General features: G+C 50.5%; 2 protein-coding genes across 3 annotated transcripts in view; both read left to right on the top strand.

Annotated features, from left to right (window-relative positions):
- nrd1b (nardilysin b (N-arginine dibasic convertase)) overlaps positions 1-15,032 on the top strand; it is a 37,219-nt gene extending 22,187 nt beyond the window's left edge. For both annotated transcript variants that reach the window (XM_084548876.1, XM_084548877.1), the window contains 8 exons: positions 7,111-7,142; positions 7,279-7,417; positions 10,771-10,818; positions 11,009-11,061; positions 11,293-11,376; positions 11,633-11,840; positions 14,182-14,268; positions 14,342-15,032. In XM_084548876.1, coding sequence (XP_084405002.1) covers positions 7,111-7,142; positions 7,279-7,417; positions 10,771-10,818; positions 11,009-11,061; positions 11,293-11,376; positions 11,633-11,840; positions 14,182-14,268; positions 14,342-14,536 — 846 coding nt within the window. In that variant the 3' untranslated portion in view covers positions 14,537-15,032. The remainder of the gene's footprint in view (positions 1-7,110; positions 7,143-7,278; positions 7,418-10,770; positions 10,819-11,008; positions 11,062-11,292; positions 11,377-11,632; positions 11,841-14,181; positions 14,269-14,341) is intronic.
- Positions 15,033-15,201: 169 nt separating this feature from the next.
- Positions 15,202-22,225, top strand: dbt (dihydrolipoamide branched chain transacylase E2). Its single transcript, XM_084547683.1, has 11 exons — positions 15,202-15,269; positions 15,626-15,752; positions 15,927-16,002; positions 16,068-16,249; positions 16,335-16,462; positions 18,111-18,363; positions 18,471-18,637; positions 18,712-18,789; positions 18,966-19,157; positions 19,425-19,496; positions 20,746-22,225. Exons 1-11 carry the CDS (start codon positions 15,225-15,227, stop codon positions 20,911-20,913), a joined length of 1,488 nt encoding a protein of 495 aa, XP_084403809.1. The 5' UTR covers positions 15,202-15,224; the 3' UTR covers positions 20,914-22,225.

Raw genomic sequence — 22,225 nt, 5'->3', positions numbered from 1 at the left:
ACACCCTCCACCTCCACCTGTCACTATGCCCTCCACCTGTCTCTACACCCTCCACCTCCACCTGTCACTACGCCCTCCACCTGTCACTACCTCCACCTGTCACTACCTCCACCTCCACCTGTCACTACACCCTCCACCTGTCACTACCTCCACCTGTCTCTACATCCTCCACCTGTCACTACCTCCACCTGTCACTACGCCCTCCACCTGTCTCTACACCCTCCACCTCCACCTGTCACTACACCCTCCACCTGTCACTACCTCCACCTGTCTCTACATCCTCCACCTGTCACTACCTCCACCTGTCACTACACCCTCCACCTCCACCTGTCACTACATCCTCCACCTGTCTCTACACCCTCCACCTCCACCTGTCACTACACCCTCCACCTGTCACTACACCCTCCACCTGTCACTACCTCCACCTGTCTCTACATCCTCCACCTGTCACTACCTCCACCTGTCACGACGCCCTCCACCTGTCTCTACACCCTCCACCTGTCACTACACCCTCCACCTTTCACTACCTCCACCTGTCTCTACATCCTCCACCTGTCACTACCTCCACCTGTCACTACGCCCTCCACCTGTCTCTACACCCTCCACCTCCACCTGTCACTACGCCCTCCACCTGTCACTTCGCCCTCCACCTGTCACTACATCCTCCACCTGTCACTACATCCTCCACCTCCACCTGTCACGACATCCTCCACCTGTCACTACACCCTCCACCTCCACCTGTCACTACATCCTCCACCTGTCACTACACCCTCCACCTCCACCTCCACCTGTCACTTCACCCTCCACCTGTCACTACATCCTCCACCTGTCACTACACCCTCCACCTCCACCTCCACCTGTCACTTCACCCTCCACCTGTCACTACGCCCTCCACCTGTCTCTACACCCTCCACCTCCACCTGTCTCTACACCCTCCACCTCCTCCACCTCCACCTGTCACTACACCCTCCACCTCCACCTCCACCTGTCACTTCGCCCTCCACCTGTCACTACGCCTTCCACCTGTCTCTACACCCTCCACCACCACCTGTCACTACACCCTCCACCTGTCTCTACACCCTCCACCTGTCTCTACACCCTCCACCTGTCACTACACCCTCCACCTCCACCTGTCACTTCACCCTCCACCTGTCTCTACACCCTCCACCTCCACCTGTCTCTACACCCTCCACCTCCACCTGTCACTTCACCCTCCACCTGTCACTACGCCCTCCACCTGTCTCTACACCCTCCACCTCCACCTGTCACTACACCCTCCACCTCCACCTGTCACTTCACCCTCCACCTGTCACTACACCCTTCACCTGTCTCTACACCCTCCACCTCCACCTGTCACTACACCCTCCACCTCCACCTCCACCTGTCACTACGCCCTCCACCTGTCTCTACGCCCTCCACCTGTCTCTACACCCTCCACCTCCACCTGTCTCTACACCCTCCACCTCCACCTGTCTCTACACCCTCCACCTGTCACTACGCCCTCCACCTCCACCTCCACCTGTCACTACATCCTCCACCTGTCACTACACCCTCCACCTCCACCTCCACCTGTCACTTCACCCTCCACCTGTCACTACATCCTCCACCTGTCACTACACCCTCCACCTCCACCTCCACCTGTCACTTCACCCTCCACCTGTCACTACATCCTCCACCTGTCACTACACCCTCCACCTCCACCTGTCACTCCACCCTCCACCTGTCACTACGCCCTCCACCTGTCTCTACACCCTCCACCTCCACCTGTCTCTACACCCTCCACCTCCTCCACCTGTCACTACACCCTCCACCTCCACCTCCACCTGTCACTTCACCCTCCACCTGTCACTACGCCTTCCACCTGTCTCTACACCCTCCACCACCACCTGTCACTACACCCTCCACCTGTCTCTACACCCTCCACCTGTCACTTCACCCTCCACCTGTCTCTACACCCTCCACCTCCCCGTCTCTACACCCTCCACCTGTCACTACACCCTCCACCTCCACCTGTCACTTCACCCTCCACCTGTCACTACACCCTCCACCTGTCTCTACACCCTCCACCTCCACCTGTCACTTCACCCTCCACCTGTCACTACGCCCTCCACCTGTCTCTACACCCTCCACCTCCACCTGTCACTACATCCTCCACCTCCACCTGTCACTTCACCCTCCACCTGTCACTACACCCGCCACCTGTCTCTACACCCTCCACCTCCACCTCCACCTGTCACCACGCCCTCCACCTGTCTCTACGCCCTCCACCTGTCTGTACACCCTCCACCTCCACCTGTCTCTACAACCTCCACCTCCACCTGTCACTTCACCCTCCACCTGTCACTACGCCCTCCACCTGTCTCTACACCCTCCACCTCCACCTGTCACTACGCCCTCCACCTGTCACTACCTCCACCTGTCACTACACCCTCCACCTCCACCTGTCACTACATCCTCCACCTGTCACTACACCCTCCACCTCCACCTGTCACGACATCCTCCACCTGTCACTACACCCTCCACCTGCACCTGTCTCTACACCCTCCACCTCCACCTGTCACTACATCCTCCACCTTTCATTACACCCTCCACCTCCACCTGTCACTTCACCCTCCACCTGTCACTACATCCTCCACCTGTCACTACACTCTCCACCTCCACCTCCACCTGTCACTTCACCCTCCACCTGTCACTACGCCCTCCACCTGTCTCTACACCCTCCACCTGTCTCTACACCCTCCACCTCCACCTCCACCTGTCACCACGCCCTCCACCTGTCACCACGCCCTCCACCTGTCTCTACGCCCTCCACCTGTCTCTACACCCTCCACCTCCACCTGTCTCTACACCCTCCACCTCCACCTGTCACTTCACCCTCCACCTGTCACTACGCCCTCCACCTGTCTCTACACCCTCCACCTCCACCTGTCACTATGCCCTCCACCTGTCACTACCTCCACCTGTCACTACACCCTCCACCTCCACCTGTCACTACATCCTCCACCTCCACCTGTCACGACATCCTCCACCTGTCACTACACCCTCCACCTCCACCTGTCACGACATCCTCCACCTGTCACTACACCCTCCACCTCCACCTGTCTCTACACCCTCCACCTCCACCTGTCACTACATCCTCCACCTGTCACTACACCCTCCACCTCCACCTGTCACTTCACCCTCCACCTGTCACTACATCCTCCACCTGTCACTACACCCTCCACCTCCACCTCCACCTGTCACTTCACCCTCCACCTGTCACTACGCCCTCCACCTGTCTCTACACCCTCCACCTCCACCTGTCACTTCACCCTCCACCTGTCACTACGCCCTCCACCTGTCTTTACACCCTCCACCTCCACCTGTCACTACACCCTCCACCTCCACCTCCACCTGTCACTTCACCCTCCACCTGTCACTACATCCTCCACCTGTCACTACACCCTCCACCTCCACCTCCACCTGTCACTTCACCCTCCGACTGTCACTACATCCTCCACCTGTCACTACACCCTCCACCTCCACCTCCACCTGTCACTTCACCCTCCACCTGTCACTACGCCCTCCACCTGTCTCTACACCCTCCACCTCCACCTGTCTCTACACCCTCCACCTCCTCCACCTCCACCTGTCACTACACCCTCCACCTCCACCTCCACCTGTCACTTCAACCTCCACCTGTCACTACGCCCTCCACCTGTCTCTACACCCTCCACCACCACCTGTCACTACACCCTCCACCTCCACCTGTCTCTACACCCTCCACCTGTCACTTCACCCTCCACCTGTCTCTACACCCTCCACCTCCACCTGTCTCTACCCCCTCCACCTGTCACTACACCCTCCACCTCCACCTGTCACTTCACCCTCCACCTGTCACTACACCCTCCACCTGTCTCTACACCCTCCACCTCCACCTGTCTCTACACCCTCCACCTCCACCTGTCACTTCACCCTCCACCTGTCACTACGCCCTCCACCTGTCTTTACACCCTCCACCTCCACCTGTCACTACACCCTCCACCTCCACCTCCACCTGTCACTTCACCCTCCACCTGTCACTACATCCTCCACCTGTCACTACACCCTCCACCTCCACCTCCACCTGTCACTTCACCCTCCACCTGTCACTACATCCTCCACCTGTCACTACACCCTCCACCTCCACCTCCACCTGTCACTTCACCCTCCACCTGTCACTACGCCCTCCACCTGTCTCTACACCCTCCACCTCCACCTGTCTCTACACCCTCCACCTCCACCTGTCACTACACCCTCCACCTCCACCTCCACCTGTCACTTCAACCTCCACCTGTCACTACGCCTTCCACCTGTCTCTACACCCTCCACCACCACCTGTCACTACACCCTCCACCTCCACCTGTCTCTACACCCTCCACCTGTCACTTCACCCTCCACCTGTCTCTACACCCTCCACCTCCACCTGTCTCTACTCCCTCCACCTGTCACTACACCCTCCACCTCCACCTGTCACTTCACCCTCCACCTGTCACTACACCCTCCACCTGTCTCTACACCCTCCACCTCCACCTGTCTCTACACCCTCCACCTCCACCTGTCACTTCACCCTCCACCTGTCACTACGCCCTCCACCTGTCTTTACACCCTCCACCTCCACCTGTCACTACACCCTCCACCTCCACCTCCACCTGTCACTTCACCCTCCACCTGTCACTACATCCTCCACCTGTCACTACACCCTCCACCTCCACCTCCACCTGTCACTACATCCTCCACCTGTCACTACACCCTCCACCTCCACCTGTCACTTCACCCTCCACCTGTCACTACGCCCTCCACCTGTCTCTACACCCTCCACCTCCACCTGTCTCTACACCCTCCACCTCCTCCACCTCCACCTGTCACTACACCCTCCACCTCCACCTCCACCTCCACCTGTCACTTCACCCTCCACCTGTCACTACGCCTTCCACCTGTCTCTACACCCTCCACCACCACCTGTCACTACACCCTCCACCTCCACCTGTCTCTACACCCTCCACCTGTCACTTCACCCTCCACCTGTCTCTACACCCTCCACCTCCACCTGTCTCTACCCCCTCCACCTGTCACTACACCCTCCACCTGTCTCTACACCCTCCACCTCCACCTGTCTCTACCCCCTCCACCTGTCACTACACCCTCCACCTCCACCTGTCACTTCACCCTCCACCTGTCACTACACCCTCCACCTGTCTCTACACCCTCCACCTCCACCTCCACCTGTCACCACGCCCTCCACCTGTCTCTACGCCCTCCACCTGTCTCTACACCCTCCACCTCCACCTGTCTCTACACCCTCCACCTCCACCTGTCACTTCACCCTCCACCTGTCACTACGCCCTCCACCTGTCTCTACACCCTCCACCTGTCACTACGCCCTCCACCTGTCACTACCTCCACCTGTCACTACGCCCTCCACCTGTCTCTACACCCTCCACCTCCACCTGTCACTACATCCTCCACCTGTCACTACACCCTCCACCTCCACCTGTCACGACATCCTCCACCTGTCACTACACCCTCCACCACCTGTCTCTACACCCTCCACCTCCACCTGTCACTACATCCTCCACCTGTCACTACACCCTCCACCTCCACCTCCACCTGTCACTTCACCCTCCACCTGTCACTACATCCTCCACCTGTCACTACACCCTCCACCTCCACCTCCACCTGTCACTTCACCCTCCACCTGTCACTACGCCCTCCACCTGTCTCTACACCCTCCACCTCCACCTGTCACTTCACCCTCCACCTGTCAGTACGCCCTCCACCTGTCTTTACACCCTCCACCTCCACCTGTCACTACACCCTCCACCTCCACCTCCACCTGTCACTTCACCCTCCACCTGTCACTACATCCTCCACCTGTCACTACACCCTCCACCTCCACCTCCACCTGTCACTTCACCCTCCACCTGTCACTACATCCTCCACCTGTCACTACACCCTCCACCTCCACCTCCACCTGTCACTTCACCCTCCACCTGTCACTACGCCCTCCACCTGTCTCTACACCCTCCACCTCCACCTGTCTCTACACCCTCCACCTCCTCCACCTCCACCTGTCACTACACCCTCCACCTGTCACTACGCCTTCCACCTGTCTCTACACCCTCCACCACCACCTGTCACTACACCCTCCACCTCCACCTGTCTCTACACCCTCCACCTGTCACTTCACCCTCCACCTGTCTCTACACCCTCCACCTCCACCTGTCTCTACCCCCTCCACCTGTCACTACACCCTCCACCTCCACCTGTCACTTCACCCTCCACCTGTCACTACACCCTCCACCTGTCACTACACCCTCCACCTGTCTCTACACCCTCCACCTGTCTCTACACCCTCCACCTCCACCTGTCACTTCACCCTCCACCTGTCACTACGCCCTCCACCTGTCTCTACACCCTCCACCTGTCACTACACCCTCCACCTCCACCTGTCACTTCACCCTCCACCTGTCACTACACCCTCCACCTGTCTCTACACCCTCCACCTCCACCTGTCACTACACCCTCCACCTCCACCTGTCACTTCACCCTCCACCTGTCACTACGCCCTCCACCTGTCTCTACGGCCTCCACCTGTCTCTACACCCTCCACCTCCACCTGTCACTACACCCTCCACCTCCACCTGTCACTTCACCCTCCACCTGTCACTACGCCCTCCACCTGTCACTACGCCCTCCACCTGTCTCTACATCCTCCACCTCCACCTGTCTCTACACCCTCCACCTCCACCTGTCACTTCACCCTCCACCTGTCACTTCGTCCTCCACCTGTCTCTACACCCTCCACCTCCACCTGTCACTACACCCTCCACCTCCACCTGTCACTTCGCCCTCCACCTGTCTCTACACCCTCCACCTCCACCTGTCACTACACCCTCCACCTCCACCTCCACCTGTCACTTCACCCTCCACCTGTCACTACGCCCTCCACCTGTCACTACGCCCTCCACCTGTTTCTACACCCGCCACCTCCACCTCCACCTGTCACTACGTCCAGATTTCATTATTGTCATTAGTCTTCATGTCCAACATGTCTGACTGAGATCTCACTGATGTTGTTTCCTCCAACAGGAGTCCAGAGAGTTTCTGCAGTATTTCACTGAGTGAGTTTTCTTTCTTTAAGTCAACATCACCTCTAAAACAAGGTTTCTTCTGTAGGTGGAGCCACGAAGGTCATATGATATGTGAACACCTGTAAACCAGGACAGGTGAGCTTGTAAAGTGTCTCTGTGTGTTCAGGAAGCTGCAGTTCCAGCCGCTGCCTGTAGAGGCCCCCGTGTTGTTCAGGGTGGTGGAGCTTCCTCAGAAACATCATCTCTGTAAAGTCAGGTCTCTGAACAAAGGAGACGCCAACTCTGAGGTCACCGTCTATTACCAGGTGAGACCAGGTGTCACTGTTTCACACTGTGGAGGCTCCTGCTGGTCTCTAGAACACATCTCAGTCTGTTAAAGAAAAGAGCCTTTATTTGTCATTATATTATACAAGTATCATATAACGAGATTGCATGGTCAGACATGGAGGGTTGGTCCTGAGCCGCTGCACTCGCGCGCGCCGCCACTGTGGCCCAACCTGACCGGTGCCTAACACCTAGCATGTTTTGTTAGCTAAACACTGAGTGTGTTGTAATGTGTGTGTTCCCGTGTATTAACTAGGGGTGTAACGGTATTTGTATTCGTCCCGCGGTGTCACGTCGAGTCCTCCCTTCAGTCCAGGTGGCGGTAATGAGACTCTAACATTATTAGACTACAGAAGAAGAAAAACAGACGAAGAAGAAAAGTAAAGGGGAGTGTGGATCATAGATGGACTAAGAGAAGTGTGGAGCTTCATCTCAATCACCTGTGTGGGAACACTTTGGTTCCTGGTGCAACATAACGGTGATGGGACACGAGTGGTGGACGGGACAAAGACTGTCTGCCCACGATGTTTGGTGGAGGTGGAGGTGGAGGTGGAGGTGGAGGTGGAAGTGGAGCTGGAGCTGGAGGTGGAGCTGGAAGTGGAGGTGGAGGAACTGAAACACTCATGATTTATTCTGTAATATTTTCAAGAGATTTTCAGTTTTGGTTCTTGACAGTCTGCTGTTATAATGTGAGAGTTGGTTCACTGTGTGAGAACCTTCCTGATACATTTGTGTTTAACTTTAGAACAGGAGGTGGTTTTTAGTTTTTCAGTTTATTGGTGTCTGTTCAAACTAAATGAAAGAAGCTGAAGTGAGTTGTTGTTGCTTTTTTCTGTTGTACCGAACCGTGACTTATGTTTACTGTTACACCCCTAGTATTAATGTGTGTGTTAATGTGTGTTAATGTGTGTTAATGTGTGTTAATGTGTATTAACGTGTGTTAATGTGTGTTAATGTGTTAATGTGTGTGTTAATGTGTGTGTTAATGTGTGTTAATGTGTATTAATGTGTGTTAATGTGTGTTAATGTGTGTGTTAATGTGTGTTAATGTGTGTGTTAATATGTGTGTTAATGTGTATTAATGTGTGTTAATGTGTGTATTAATGTGTGTATTAATGTGTGTATTAATGTGTGTATTAATGTGTGTGTTAATGTGTGTGTTAATGTGTATTAATGTGTGTATTAATGTGTGTGTTAATGTGTATTAATGTGTGTATTAATGTGTGTGTTAATGTGTGTTAATATGTATTAATGTGTGTTAATGTGTGTTAATGTGTGTATTAATGTGTGTTAATGTGTGTGTTAATATGTGTGTTAATGTGTATTAATGTGTGTTAATGTGTATTAACGTGTGTTAATGTGTATTAATGTGTGTTAATGTGTATTAATGTGTGTTAATGTGTGTTAATGTGTGTTAATGTGTGTGTTAATGTGTGTGTTAATGTGTGTATTAATGTGTATTAATGTGTGTTAATGTGTGTGTTAATGTGTGTGTTAATGTGTGTATTAATGTGTGTTAATGTGTGTGTTAATGTGTGTTAATGTGTGTTAATGTGTATTAACGTGTGTTAATGTGTATTAATGTGTATTAATGTGTGTTAATGTGTGTTAATGTGTGTATTAATGTGTGTTAATGTGTGTTAATGTGTATTAACATGTGTTACTGTGTGTTAATGTGTGTTAATGTGTGTGTTAATGTGTATTAATGTGTGTTAATGTGTATTAACATGTGTTACTGTGTGTTAATGTGTGTTAATGTGTGTGTTAATGTGTGTTAATGTGTGTGTTAATGTGTATTAATGTGTGTTAATGTGTATTAACATGTGTTACTGTGTGTTAATGTGTGTTAATGTGTGTTAATGTGTGTTAATGTGTATTAACATGTGTTACTGTGTGTTAATGTGTGTTAATGTGTGTGTTAATGTGTGTTAATGTGTGTTAATGTGTATTAACATGTGTTACTGTGTGTTAATGTGTGTTAATGTGTGTGTTAATGTGTGTTAATGTGTGTTAATGTGTATTAACATGTGTTACTGTGTGTTAATGTGTGTTAATGTGTGTGTTAATGTGTGTTAATGTGTGTTAATGTGTATTAACATGTGTTACTGTGTGTTGATGTGTGTTATTGTGTGTTATTGTGTATTAACATGTGTTAATGTGTGTGTTAATGTGTGTGTTAATGTGTGTGTTAATGTGTGTTAATGTGTGTGTTAATGTGTGTTAATGAGTGTTAATGTGTATTAATGTGTGTGTTAATGTGTATTAATGTGTGTGTTAATGTATATTAATGTGTGTGTTATTGTGTATTAACGTGTGTTAATGTGTGTGTTAATGTGTGTTAATGTGTATTAATGTGTATTAACGTGTATTAACGTGTGTTAATGTGTATTAACATGTGTATTAACGTGTGTATTAACGTGTGTTACTGTGTGTTAATGTGTATTATTGTGTATTATTGTGTATTAACATGTGTATTAACATGTGTGTATTAACGTGTGTTACTGTGTTCTTGTGTGTTCATGTGTGTTATTGTGTGTTATTGTGTATTAACATGTGTATTAACGTGTGTTACTGTGTGTTGATGTGTGTTATTGTGTATTACTGTGTGTTAACATGTGTATTATTGTGTGTTATTGTGTATTAACGTGTGTTACTGTGTGTTCTTGTGTATTAACGTGTGTATTAATGTGTGTTACTGTGTGTTAACGTGTGTATTAACGTGTGTTACTGTGTGTTAACATGTGTTACTGTGTGTTAACGTGTGTATTAACGTGTGTATTACTGTGTGTTAATGTGTGTATTAACGTGTGTTACTGTGTGTTGATGTGTGTTATTGTGTATTAACGTGTGTTACTGTGTGTTATTGTGTATTATTGTGTGTTATTGTGTATTAACATGTGTTACTGTGTGTTACTGTGTGTATTAACATGTGTTACTGTGTGTTAACATGTGTATTAATGTGTGTTATTGTGTATTATTGTGTATTAACGTGTGTTACTGTGTGTTCTTGTGTATTAATGTGTGTTATTGTGTATTATTGTGTGTTAATGTGTGTTATTGTGTATTATTGTGTATTAACGTGTGTTACTGTGTGTTAACATGTGTATTAATGTGTGTTATTGTGTATTATTGTGTATTAATGTGTGTTATTGTGTATTATTGTGTATTAACGTGTGTTACTGTGTGTTCTTGTGTATTAATGTGTGTTATTGTGTATTATTGTGTGTTATTGTGTGTTAACGTGTGTATTAACGTGTGTTATTGTGTGTTATTGTGTATTAACGTGTGTTACTGTGTGTTATTGTGTATTAACGTGTGTTACTGTGTGTTCCAGTCGGGGCTGAAGCAGCTCGGGGAGCACGCTCTGATGGAGCTGATGGTGGTGAGTTCATCCAATCATCAAACTATGAGTCAGATTTGACCAATCAGAGACCTTCATTTCACCTGTGAACTGATAAACAGATCTCAGACACTGAGCCTTAGCCCCACACCGGTAACCATGGTAACCAACACAAAGAATACCTGAAGGAATCAGTCAGAGTGAGATGATACTGAAGTGTTTGTGTTGGTAGATGCACATGGAGGAGCCCTGCTTCGACTTCCTCAGGACCAAGGAGACTCTGGGGTGAGAACCCTCATCTGTTCCTTCTTACTGTAACGGAACCGGACCGTGGTCCAGTTTGACCCGGGTTGTCTGAACGAGGTTCAAACGAGTCCAGAAAGGAGGTCCCGATGAACGTCATTAAAATGTTGTTCAGTTCTTCAGAACCAAACAGAACCATTAAACCATGTCTAAATGTTCTCAGGTTTTCATGTCATTAGTTAAGTCCTCTGACCTCTGACCTCTGACCTCCAGGTACCAGGTGTACCCGACCTGCAGGAACACCTCGGGGGTCCTGGGATTCTCCGTCACCGTGGAAACACAAGCCACCAAGTTCAGGTGAGTCGACCTGAGACGATGAGACAAACCTGTGAAAAGCTTCTTCTTCTGGCTTGAACCGGCTGCCGCACACACTGTTCTGTTTTTATTCTGTCTCTATTCTCTATATTTTATTTTATTTTGTTATTTATTCTGTTTTGCGTCTGTGGAGTTGAGTTGGCACCGAGTACCAAGAATCACGCCTGGCGTCACTGTAATGATGCTGCATTGTTACCATGACGATAAAGACTCCAGAACCTTCTTGTTCTTCCTCCAGCTCAGAGTTTGTGGAGGAGAAGATCGAGGAGTTCCTGGTCAGCTTCGGGGAGCGTCTGTCGGCTCTGAGTGACGAGGCCTTCAGGACCCAGGTGACGGCGCTCATCAAGCTGAAGGAGTGCGAGGACGCTCACCTGGGAGAGGAGGTCGACCGCAACTGGTTCGAGGTCGTCACGCAGCAGTACGTCTTCGACCGGCTCAGCAAGGAGGTGACGACAACTGCCCTTAGATGGTCCTGGTCTTAGTTCTGGTCCTGGTCCTGGTCCTGGTCCTAGTTTTAGTTCTGATCCTGGTCCTAGTTCTGATCCTGGTCCTAGTCCTGATCCTGGTCGTGGTCCTAGTTCTGATCCTGGTCCTAGTCCTGATCCTGGTCCTGGTCCTAGTTCTAGTCTTAGTTCTGATCCTGGTCCTGGTCCTGGTCCTAGTTCTGATCCTGGTTCTGGTCCTTGTCCTGGTCTTAGGGTGTATTCACACCTGCCTTGTTTAGTTCGATTAAAACGAACTCAAGTTCGTTTCCTTGCTTGGTTCGGACCTTTTTGACTGGTGTGAATACAATCACTCGAACTCTGGTGCGGACCAAACAAGCGGACCGAGACCCAGCTGAGGAGGTGGTCTCGGAGCGGTTCCTACCGAACCCTGGTGCGGTTCCTTTATGGTGTGAAAGCAGCCCGACCTCGATCCGACCCAAGTTGCAAAAATCTACCTTTTTGGATTTGACGAGCTCCCGTAGTTTTCGTGTGTGTCTGTCTGTCTGTGGCACGCATATGTCGCGAACCGTTGGCCCGATTGATTTGAAACTGGGCAGGTGTCTCGCTACGGGCACGAAGATGTGCACTGCTAAGTTTGACGTTGTTTGGATAAGAAATGTATATCGGTAAAATAGATTTTCTCCGCTCTAATATTTCCAGTTTCCTGATGACAGTTCTAAATTATTGCGCTGGCTCAAACGCTAGATGGTAACCATGGCAACGGAGACTCAACGTTATTTTACAGTTTACAGACAAAACATGAGTGATTTGATCATCTATCTATAAATCAAGAATTTCTTTTAACTTATTTGGTGAGTTTGTGTCTGTCTGTCTGTCTGTGGCACGCTGATTTGAAACTGGGCAGGTGTCTTTGTGGGGAGGAGACATGGGTCACGACAATGGTCACAACTGAAAAATCTTCTTCAGCTCCCACTATAGGAATACATACTTCCGACGGGCACTGCACTAGTTATGGGAAATGTAGGATAGCCCAGTGACACACACAACAGAGAGAGACACGTGAAGCAAACAAACGCAGGTAGGTTAGGTAGAGATGAGCCGTGGCTTAACCGAGCTCTGAGGAGACACTGCCTCCTAGATATCTGGGCAGATGTCCAGATATCTCAAATGCTGGAGAAAACACATAAAAATGCAGAAGTATATAAGATTTTTAGTAAACAAATGAGAGAGAGGGGATTCCAGCGCTCAGTTTATAAACCATATTGCTAGCATAATAACAAGTAGACCTACAGTACGCAAAGTCTCCATTGTAGCCTATTTACGTGGGACATTTGGCTTCCTTCTTTACCCCGCCTATACGTTTACCAGCCAATGGCTGAACGACCTTAGCACATGTGTTTTTGTTTATAAATTCTGGTCCGGTTGCAATTAATCACAGTGTGAAAGCGAACCGCACTAAAAAAAAAAAATTTGGTCCGGACCAAAGCAAGTGAACTAACGGACCTTCCTGGTGTGAATACGCCCTTAGTTCTGGTTCTGGTTCTGGTCCATGTCCTGGTCTTAGTTCTGATTCTGGTCCTGGTCCTGGTCCTAGTTCTGATCCTGATCCTGGTCCTGGTCCTTGTCCTGGTCTTAGTTCTGATTCTGGTCCCGGTCCTGGTCCTAGTTCTGGTCCTGGTCCTAGTTCTAGTCTTAGTTCTGATCCTGGTCCTGGTCTTAGTTCTGGTCCTGGTCCTAGTCCTGGTCTTAGTTCTGGTCCTGGTCCTAGTCCTAGTCTTAGTTCTGGTCCTGGTCCTGGTCCTAGTCCTAGTCCTAGTCTTAGTTCTGATCCTGGTCTTAGTCCTGATCCTGGTCGTGGTCCTAGTTCTAGTCTTAGTTCTGATCCTGGTCCTGGTCCTGGTCCTAGTCCTAGTCTTAGTTCTGATCCTGGTCCTGGTCCTAGTTCTGATCCTGGTTCTGGTCCTTGTCCTGGTCTTAGTTCTGATTCTGGTCCCGGTCCTGGTCCGAGTTCTGGTCTTGGTACTAGTTCTAGTCTTAGTTCTGATTCTGGTTCTGGTCCTTGTCCTGGTCTTAGTTCTGATTCTGGTCCTGGTCCTGGTCCTAGTTCTGATCCTGGTCCTGGTCCTTGTCCTGGTCTTAGTTCTGATTCTGGTCCCGGTCCTGGTCCTAGTTCTGGTCCTGGTCCTGGTCCTAGTTCTAGTCTTAGTTCTGATCCTGGTCCTGGTCCTAGTCCTAGTCCTAGTCCTAGTCTTTGTTCTGATCCTGGTTCTGGTCCTGGTCCTAGTTCTGATCCTGGTCCCGGTCCTGGTCTAGGTGTGTAACCCATCTGTGTCTCCTGCAGGTGGAGGCCCTGAAGCGGTTCCGTCAGGAGGACCTGGTCCGGTGGTTCATGGACCTCAGAACCAGCAACAGGAAGCTCAGCGTTCATGTGAGTGTTTGACCGTCAGAACCAAACCACTTCCTGTGAGAGCCACGCCTCTGATGATTCTGTTTCCTGTCAGGTTGTCGGGTTTGGGGTGGAGGAGAGCGACCCCCCCGATCAAAGCCCCGCCCCGTCCTCAGCCTACGGTGAGGTGAGCGAGCTGACGTTCCTCCCGGCCTTGGCGCCGTCGCTCCAGAACGCCACACTCATCAGCGACATCAGAGCATTCACCTCGTCCCTCCCCCTTCACCCCTACCACAAAATCCTCTGCTAGGCCCCGCCCACTGTCAGGGACAGTAACCACGGCAACCATTCTGTTTTTTCTTCCTCTTCTTCTTCTTCTATGTGAGTGGTTGTTATAATGCTGCGTTCACCTCCTGCTGGGAAAACAGAAATCTACAATTATGTCACGCTGACAGGTTTAAATGTAGCCGGCTGTGGAATGATGATAAAACCCAGGGGCAGTGAATGCAGCGTGAAGACTCAGGGCTCTGTCTGTGAAAACATGAGGAAATAAATCTGTTATTGATCATTAGTCACGTATATTCTTTACATGTTCATGTTTTACTGTTTTCAGTTGGAATTAAAGGATTAAAGACGACATGATGTAATCTGTAACTCTACGTTAACGGAAGAGTTTCTTCTTCGTATTTCATCTTTTCTTCTCCGCTGCTACAGATTTCAGTATTTTAGAATAATATTAATCAACAAATATGAAAATGTACTGAATTGAATTTGAGAACATTGTAGTTATGTTATTAAACACAAGATAGAACATATGTGGTTCCTGTTAAATGCCTGTACGGGGGAAGGGTTGATGCTGCTGCTGCTGCTGTTCCCCTGGTGGCCGCGGGGTGGCAGTGTAGCGCCGCTGTTCCTCACAGCTGCCAGAGACAGAAGAGGAAGACTCTGTTCGCTGATTGGTTGAGGAGAGGGGCGTGCAGGGGCAGCTGAGAGTAAAGATGGCGGCGGTGACCAGAGGCTCCTTCAGTGTTTTCCGGCGGCTGGTGAGAAAATAAACTTGATAAGTTTCAGTTTCAGCTCCGTTTGTTCTGCTCTCACTGCTAACGGCTAGCTAATGCTAGCGGGGCGTCATCTCTGCGCGTGCCCGGGCAGCGCGTTACTTTAGCCGGCTAGCCTCGGATGCTATTGCTAACTCTGAATGAAATGAAAACACAGGAGGATGAGCTAACCGCTCTGTTAGCATGCTGCAACAGTTAGCTTAGCTTAGCATCAGCTGGAGGATGTTAATGACTGACTGTGCTGGACCAGGTCCAGATGTTTAGTCGTCTTAGGACATCTGGCTCTGGGTCTGTTGTTTGGACCGGACCTCTGATCAGTGTCTCCCCTCCCCTCCCGGTAGCTGAGTCATCAGTACCGGCGCCGGTGTTTCCGGCCTCACGCTCCGGTCAGAACGCTGCAGCCGCTCGTCTCCAGATGTGACCGGACCCTCCAGATGTTCGGCAGCAGAGCCCTGCACGTCGCTGTCGGTGAGTTCAACCATTAAAATAAAAAACTGTCTGTTCGTCGTTTTGTCCTGGAGAGGATGCAGTTACCGTGGCAACCTGCCAGGACAGGGTGAGACAGGGTGAGTGTCTCCTGGAGGCTCAGAGGATCCAGACCGGCCGGTTTGTGACGTCTGTCATGTGTTGGTGTCCCCTCAGCGCGCCGAGGACCCATCGTCCAGTTCAAGCTGTCCGACATCGGGGAGGGCATCATGGAGGTGACGGTTAAAGAGTGGTACGTGGTCGACAACATGAACACAAATAAAAGAGTCCCAGACTTCAGGAGCCTCTCGTCCTCAGGTACGTGAAGGAGGGAGACAAAGTGTCTCAGTTCGACAGCATCTGTGAGGTCCAGAGTGACAAAGCCTCCGTCACCATCACCAGCCGCTACGACGGCGTCATCAGGAGACTCTACTACGACGTGGACGCCACCGCCCTTGTGGGAAAACCGCTGGTGGACATCGAGACGGAGTCGAGCTCAGGTGAGACCGCCGCCGACCTGTCCACCCGTCTACCTGTGTCCTGTAGCTGTGATGAAGCTGGACTCAAACGTCTGCTGCTGTTCAGAGGTGATCCAGGAGGAGGACGTAGTGGAGACGCCCGCCATGGCCCGAGAGGAGCACACCCACCAGGAGATCAAAGGTCACAAGACTCAGGCCACGCCCGCCGTCAGGCGCCTCGCCATAGAGAACAACGTGAGTCACCGACTGCTGCTGAAAATGGTTCAGACCAAATAAACCAGGTCCATGTTCCTGACCCTGGTCTCTGTGGTCCCTGGTCTCTGTGGTCCCTGGTCTCTGTGGTCCCTGGTCTCTGTGGACCCTGGTCTCTGTGGTCCCTGGTCTCTGTGGACCCTGGTCTCTGTGGACCCTGGTCTCCGTGGTCCCTGGTCTCTGTGGTCCCTGGTCTCTGTGGTCCCTGGTCTCTACGGACCCTGGTCTCTACGGACCCTGGTCTCTGTGGTCCCTGGTCCCTACGGACCCTGGTCTCCATGGACCCTGGTCTCTGTGGTCCCTGGTCTCTGTGGACCCTGGTCTCCGTGGTCCCTGGTCTCTGTGGTCCCTGGTCTCTGTGGTCCCTGGTCTCTGTGGTCCCTGGTCCCTACGGACCCTGGTCTCCATGGACCCTGGTCTCTGTGGTCCCTGGTCTCTGTGGACCCTGGTCTCTGTGGACCCTGGTCTCTGTGGACCCTGGTCTCTCTGGACCCTGGTCTCCGTGGACCCTGGTCTCTACGGACCCTGGTCTCCATGGACCCTGGTCTGTATGACCCTGGTCTCCGTGGACCCTGGTCTCTACGGACCCTGGTCTCCGTGGACCCTGGTCTCCATGGACCCTGGTCTCTGTGGACCCTGGTCTCCGTGGACCCTGGTCTCTATGACCATGGTCTCCATGGACCCTGGTCTCCATGGACCCTGGTCTCCATGGACCCTGGTCTCTATGGACCCTGGTCTCTATGGATCCTGGTCTCTCTATGGATCCTGGTCTCTCCATGGACCCTGGTCTCCATGGACCCTGGTCTCTATGGACCCTGGTCTCTCCATGGACCCTGGTCTCTATGACCCTGGTCTCCATGGACCCTGGTCTCTATGGACCCTGGTCTCTATGACCCTGGTCTCTATGGAGCCTGGTCTCTATGGAGCCTGGTCTCTATGACCCTGGTCTCTATGGACCCTGGTCTCTATGACCCTGGTCTCTATGGACCCTGGTCTCTATGGACCCTGGTCTCCATGGACCCTGGTCTCTATGATAGGTCAGACTTCAGTGTCAGTAACATTGTGTCTGATTAATTAGTGATAAACTAAAACATCTTCTAGATCAGAGAGTAGAAAACACCCTGATAGCAATGATATCATTCTGAACTCATTCAGCAACCCCTTGACTAGAACTGGACCAAGAGTTTAGAGAAATACCACAAAGGTTCTAGTAACAATAGAACCAGGCCCACTCTCCATCTGGACATGTGGAGAACCAAAGAACCCAAAGTGTTCCACGTTGGGTTCTTACCTCTTGAAAGTGAATCTGGCTACAAAATCCTCCTGGTTCCACTACAGGAGGCAACGTACACACAATTCAACCTTTGGACATTTTATTTATCCTGGACATCATCACATTCTACCATTGTGATCATTATACAATCCAGAAGAAGATGGAGATTTCCTCCATGTTGTTCACACATGGAACTCCCCAGGGAAACCAGTCACCAAGGCATGCTACATATCAATGCTAAGCTAACTGTCACTACTAGATGGCTGTGTTGTGTTAATTAGCTGTAGTACCACCATAACACAATGGTAGAAGTGTCTAACCTGGTTCTGGTTCTGGTTCTGGTCTGGTGTCTCTCAGATTAAGCTCAGTGAGGTGGTGGGGACGGGTAAAGATGGACGGATCCTGAAGGAGGACATCTTGAATTTCCTGGCCAAGCAAACAGGAGCCATCTTGCCTCCGGCTCCCTTCCAGGAGATCCAGACTCCAGCCCCGGCACCAGCTCCTGCTGCTGCCGCTGCCAGGCCCGTGAGCACTCCGGCAGCCGTGAAACCTCTACCCACTACACCCAAACCCGTCTTCACTGGCAAGGACGTGACAGAGCCGCTCAAAGGTCAGAGGTCACACACTGAGTGAACACGATGGGGCTGATTGATTGGTTGGCTTCATATTGACAGATGTCTGTCCCCTGTCCCCTGTCCCCTGTCCCCTGTCCTCCAGGTTTCCATAAGTCGATGGTGAGAACAATGACGGCTGCTCTGAAGATCCCTCACTTCGGTTACTGTGACGAGGTCGACCTGAGTCGTCTGGTGTCCCTGAGGTCGGAGCTGAGGTCAACAGCAGAGGGTCGCGGGGTCAAACTCAGCTTCATGCCGTTCTTCATCAAGGTGAGGCCTCAGCACTGCCTTTGATTGGCTGAATGCTTCGTACTGACACTGATGCTGTGCTCTCATTGGCTCAGGCCGCTTCCCTTGGTCTGCTCCACTTTCCCATCCTGAACGCCTCATTGGACGAAGGATGTCAGAACATCACATACAAGGTGAGGGGGTTGTGGATGGGTGATGTTGCTGTGGTTGCTGTGGTTGCTGTGGTTGCTATGGTTGCTGTGGTTGCTGTAGTTGCTATGGTTGCTGTAGTTGCTGTTTGATGTGGATGGTTAAGATGGTTGATGGCCGATGTGTTGAATATTGACGGTATGTATTTGTTGTGTCCCAGGCGTCTCACAACATCGGCCTGGCGATGGACACGTCTCAGGGTCTCCTGGTCCCCAACGTGAAGAACGTCCAGTTGCTCAGTGTCTTTGACATTGCTGTGGAGCTGAACCGTCTGCAGGCGCTGGGAGCTGCTGGTCAGCTGGGAACCAACGAGCTCACCGGGGGAACCTTCACCCTGTCCAACATCGGATCGGTCAGTCTGCAACTACACAATCAGAACCACAACTACACTACGTGACAGCACCAACACAACAATGACAACAACATGTCTGAAGGTTCTCAGTCATCCAGTTCTAGGGGACTGGTGGGACACAAAGCAAAACACAATAACAAAACTACACAACACACTACAACGTTATGACACTCACGTCAGCAACACAAACACACAACAGCATTGAAACAACAATGATACAACAACATGAAGCTCTTCAGTCTGACTCCCCTGAGTCTTCTCCTCCAGATCGGAGGGACGTACGCTAAACCCGTCATTCTTCCTCCTGAAGTCGCCATCGGAGCGCTGGGCAAAATCCAGGTGAGTCCAACCAGGAGACAGGAAGTCCTCAGAGACTCCTTCCTGTCTTCAGTGATGATCAGATCAGTGCGTCTGATACCTGGTCCTGGTAGATCTGATGAGGCAGGAACCGTGGAACCACAGAGCAGAATATGAGGCTCCTGTTATCAACATGTCATGGTGATGTGTTGATAACAGGAGTAAGGTTAATAGCTCCAAACCTGTGGTTAAATGTAATAAAATCAAAGGATGGGACCGAGGCCTTCGTCAAAAATCAAACATGTTGGCGTGTGCAGCAACAATAAATAAAGTTTTGTCTTTTGTAGGTTTGGTTTCTCCTCTAAAGATCGGTCACTAGATTAGATAACTTCTAGATGCTCCCTCTAGAGCACAGTTACTCATTGCGCGGCTCGTCAAGCTATAATTGGCGGCTCGCATGGTAGTTTACAGTATCACACTGCCACTTGCCTTTGAATGCAATCCGCTCCACTTTTTACCGGCAATGCTACAGCGGACTTAAACTGCCATCTCGTGGCGATAAGTAGTAATACATTTCACGCAGCTGAATCACGGAAAGTGCGAATGAAAGTGGCCACTTCTAAATGGGACACACTATGTGGTAACACAGCCAATACATTTTTTCAAATGTGTGCATGTGACATTGTTTACAAAACTTGACCGCAGCGCACGTTTGCAGGCAGGCCACGTAAGCTCCGCTAGCTAGCGTAAAACACAAAATGGACCGGTTTTTAATAAAAAAGGGACAAAAACGAGCTCAAAAACCTGACGGACAGACACAGTGTTGTAACGAATAGTGGAGTGCAGAGCCATAGAGAGACTTACAAACTACAAATACAACATGAAGAAAGTCAAGGACATGCATGCCAGCTCATCCCAGTATTAAAGTAAATCTGGTCTTAAATGAAAATGTATTGGCCGTGTTATTTCTTTTTTCTGGGATGTCCAATTTATATGTAGAAATGCACTTGCAAAGGTGACTTAGTATGTTGTCGTAAAAGTGGCTCGCCTTTTGATTTTGCACTGCCAATGTGGCTCTTGTGAAAAAAATAGTGAGGATCACTGCACGAGAGAGTTAGCTAACGTTGGAAATAACACACTACGCTGATCCTTCTGTAGCTTCATTTACTTCAGAGAGTGAGAGCTAACGAAATCCTGTGTGGGTGGTGCCTCCAGCTAAGCCCCGCCCATTAAAACACATCATCATGTCTACTAACACCACTAACACCTCTCCCTGACTTCCTGGTTCCAGGTTCTGCCGCGGTTCGATGCCGACGGTCAGGTGGTCCGGGCTCACATCATGAACGTGAGCTGGTCGGCGGATCACCGCATCATCGACGGCGCCACCATGTGTCGCTTCTCCAACCTGTGGAGGGACTACCTGGAGAACCCAGCCAGCATGGTGCTGGACCTCAAGTAAGGAGGTTTCCCATCAGCCCCGGGAGGACGCCACGGCAACGGTGCTCCGCCCCCAGTCTTTCTGTTCGAGGCCTTCCTGTCCACTTCCTGTTGCTTCCTCGTTGCCTTTGAGCCAGGTTTATCTTGTTACTATGACGACCACACACTCAACTTGGTTTGGTTTGACTTTTTCTTTGGTGGACGATGGAGGTCCAGAACCGACCCACAGGCCTTCAGCTGACCCGTCACAGAACCAGCTTCACTAGACAACTACACTCAACGGGGCACAGTTATTGATCAGGATTCATTAGTATTGACTAGTATTGGTTAGTATTAATTAGTATTGGTTAGTATTGGTTAGTATTAATTAGTATTGGTTAGTATTAATTAGTATTGGTTAGAGTTTAGAGTCTCATGGACCACGCTGCTGCTTCAGAACACTAATCAGTCATCACAGATCAGCTGGTATCTGTCAGTCACTTTATTGATCGGGTCAATCATCCCTCACATTGATCAGATTCATCTTCCAGGTCCAGAACCACCTTTATCTGTTCTCCTGATCCGGTTTGTTTGGTCAGATCTACTGGGCCCGTTCTGTCTTCAGATCAGAACCAACCCATTGGTTCTGTCGGGTCCATTGACTCATGTGACCGGATCAGAACCGTCTGGGATGAACCTGAAGCTGCTGCTGTGATCCTTCAACAGAACCTGAAGGTGACCAGCTGGTTCTGATCTGGGGTCATATGCATGGACCAATCTAAAACCTGAACCAATCAAAATCAGTTAATGAGACTGGTTCTGTCCTCTGAGTTTAAATTTACGGACCAGACCGTCAACTCCAGCAGAACATTGATCATCAGTCCAGACTGATCTGTCTCTCTCTCTTCCTCCCGGACTTCCTGGTTGTCCCGGTGGCTGCTGGGTAAAGGTCACATGGTGTCGGTCGGATATTCCTGTTTGTGTCACGTGTTTGTTTCTTTTTGTTTTTTTCCTGCTTTGTGTTTTAGTGACAGAATAAATGTAAAAACTGTAAAACACTGTCGGGTTCTATTTTTGGGAACGTGTGAAACAATAACTGAATAAAGCTGAAGACACAAAACGAGTCATTTACAGTAAAACACAGACACTCTATTCATCTGTTAGAGTTTGATCAGGTGACCTGGTTTATTTGTAGCTCTCTGAAGTCATGTGACTGTCAGGTCAGTGTCATGTGACCTGGAGGTTAAAATTAACCACCAGCTCCGAGGTCAGATTTCAGCTGAGGAGAGGAAGCATGGAGGACTGGATGAGCACAAGGTGACAACTAATACCACGACTAACACATGATACCTGTG

This window comes from Chelon labrosus (genome assembly GCF_963514085.1).
Source record: "Chelon labrosus genome assembly, chromosome: 7".
Taxonomy (NCBI): Eukaryota; Metazoa; Chordata; class Actinopteri; order Mugiliformes; family Mugilidae; genus Chelon; species Chelon labrosus.
Note: the sequence above shows the minus strand (reverse complement) of the source record. Positions and strands in the feature narration are given on the sequence as shown.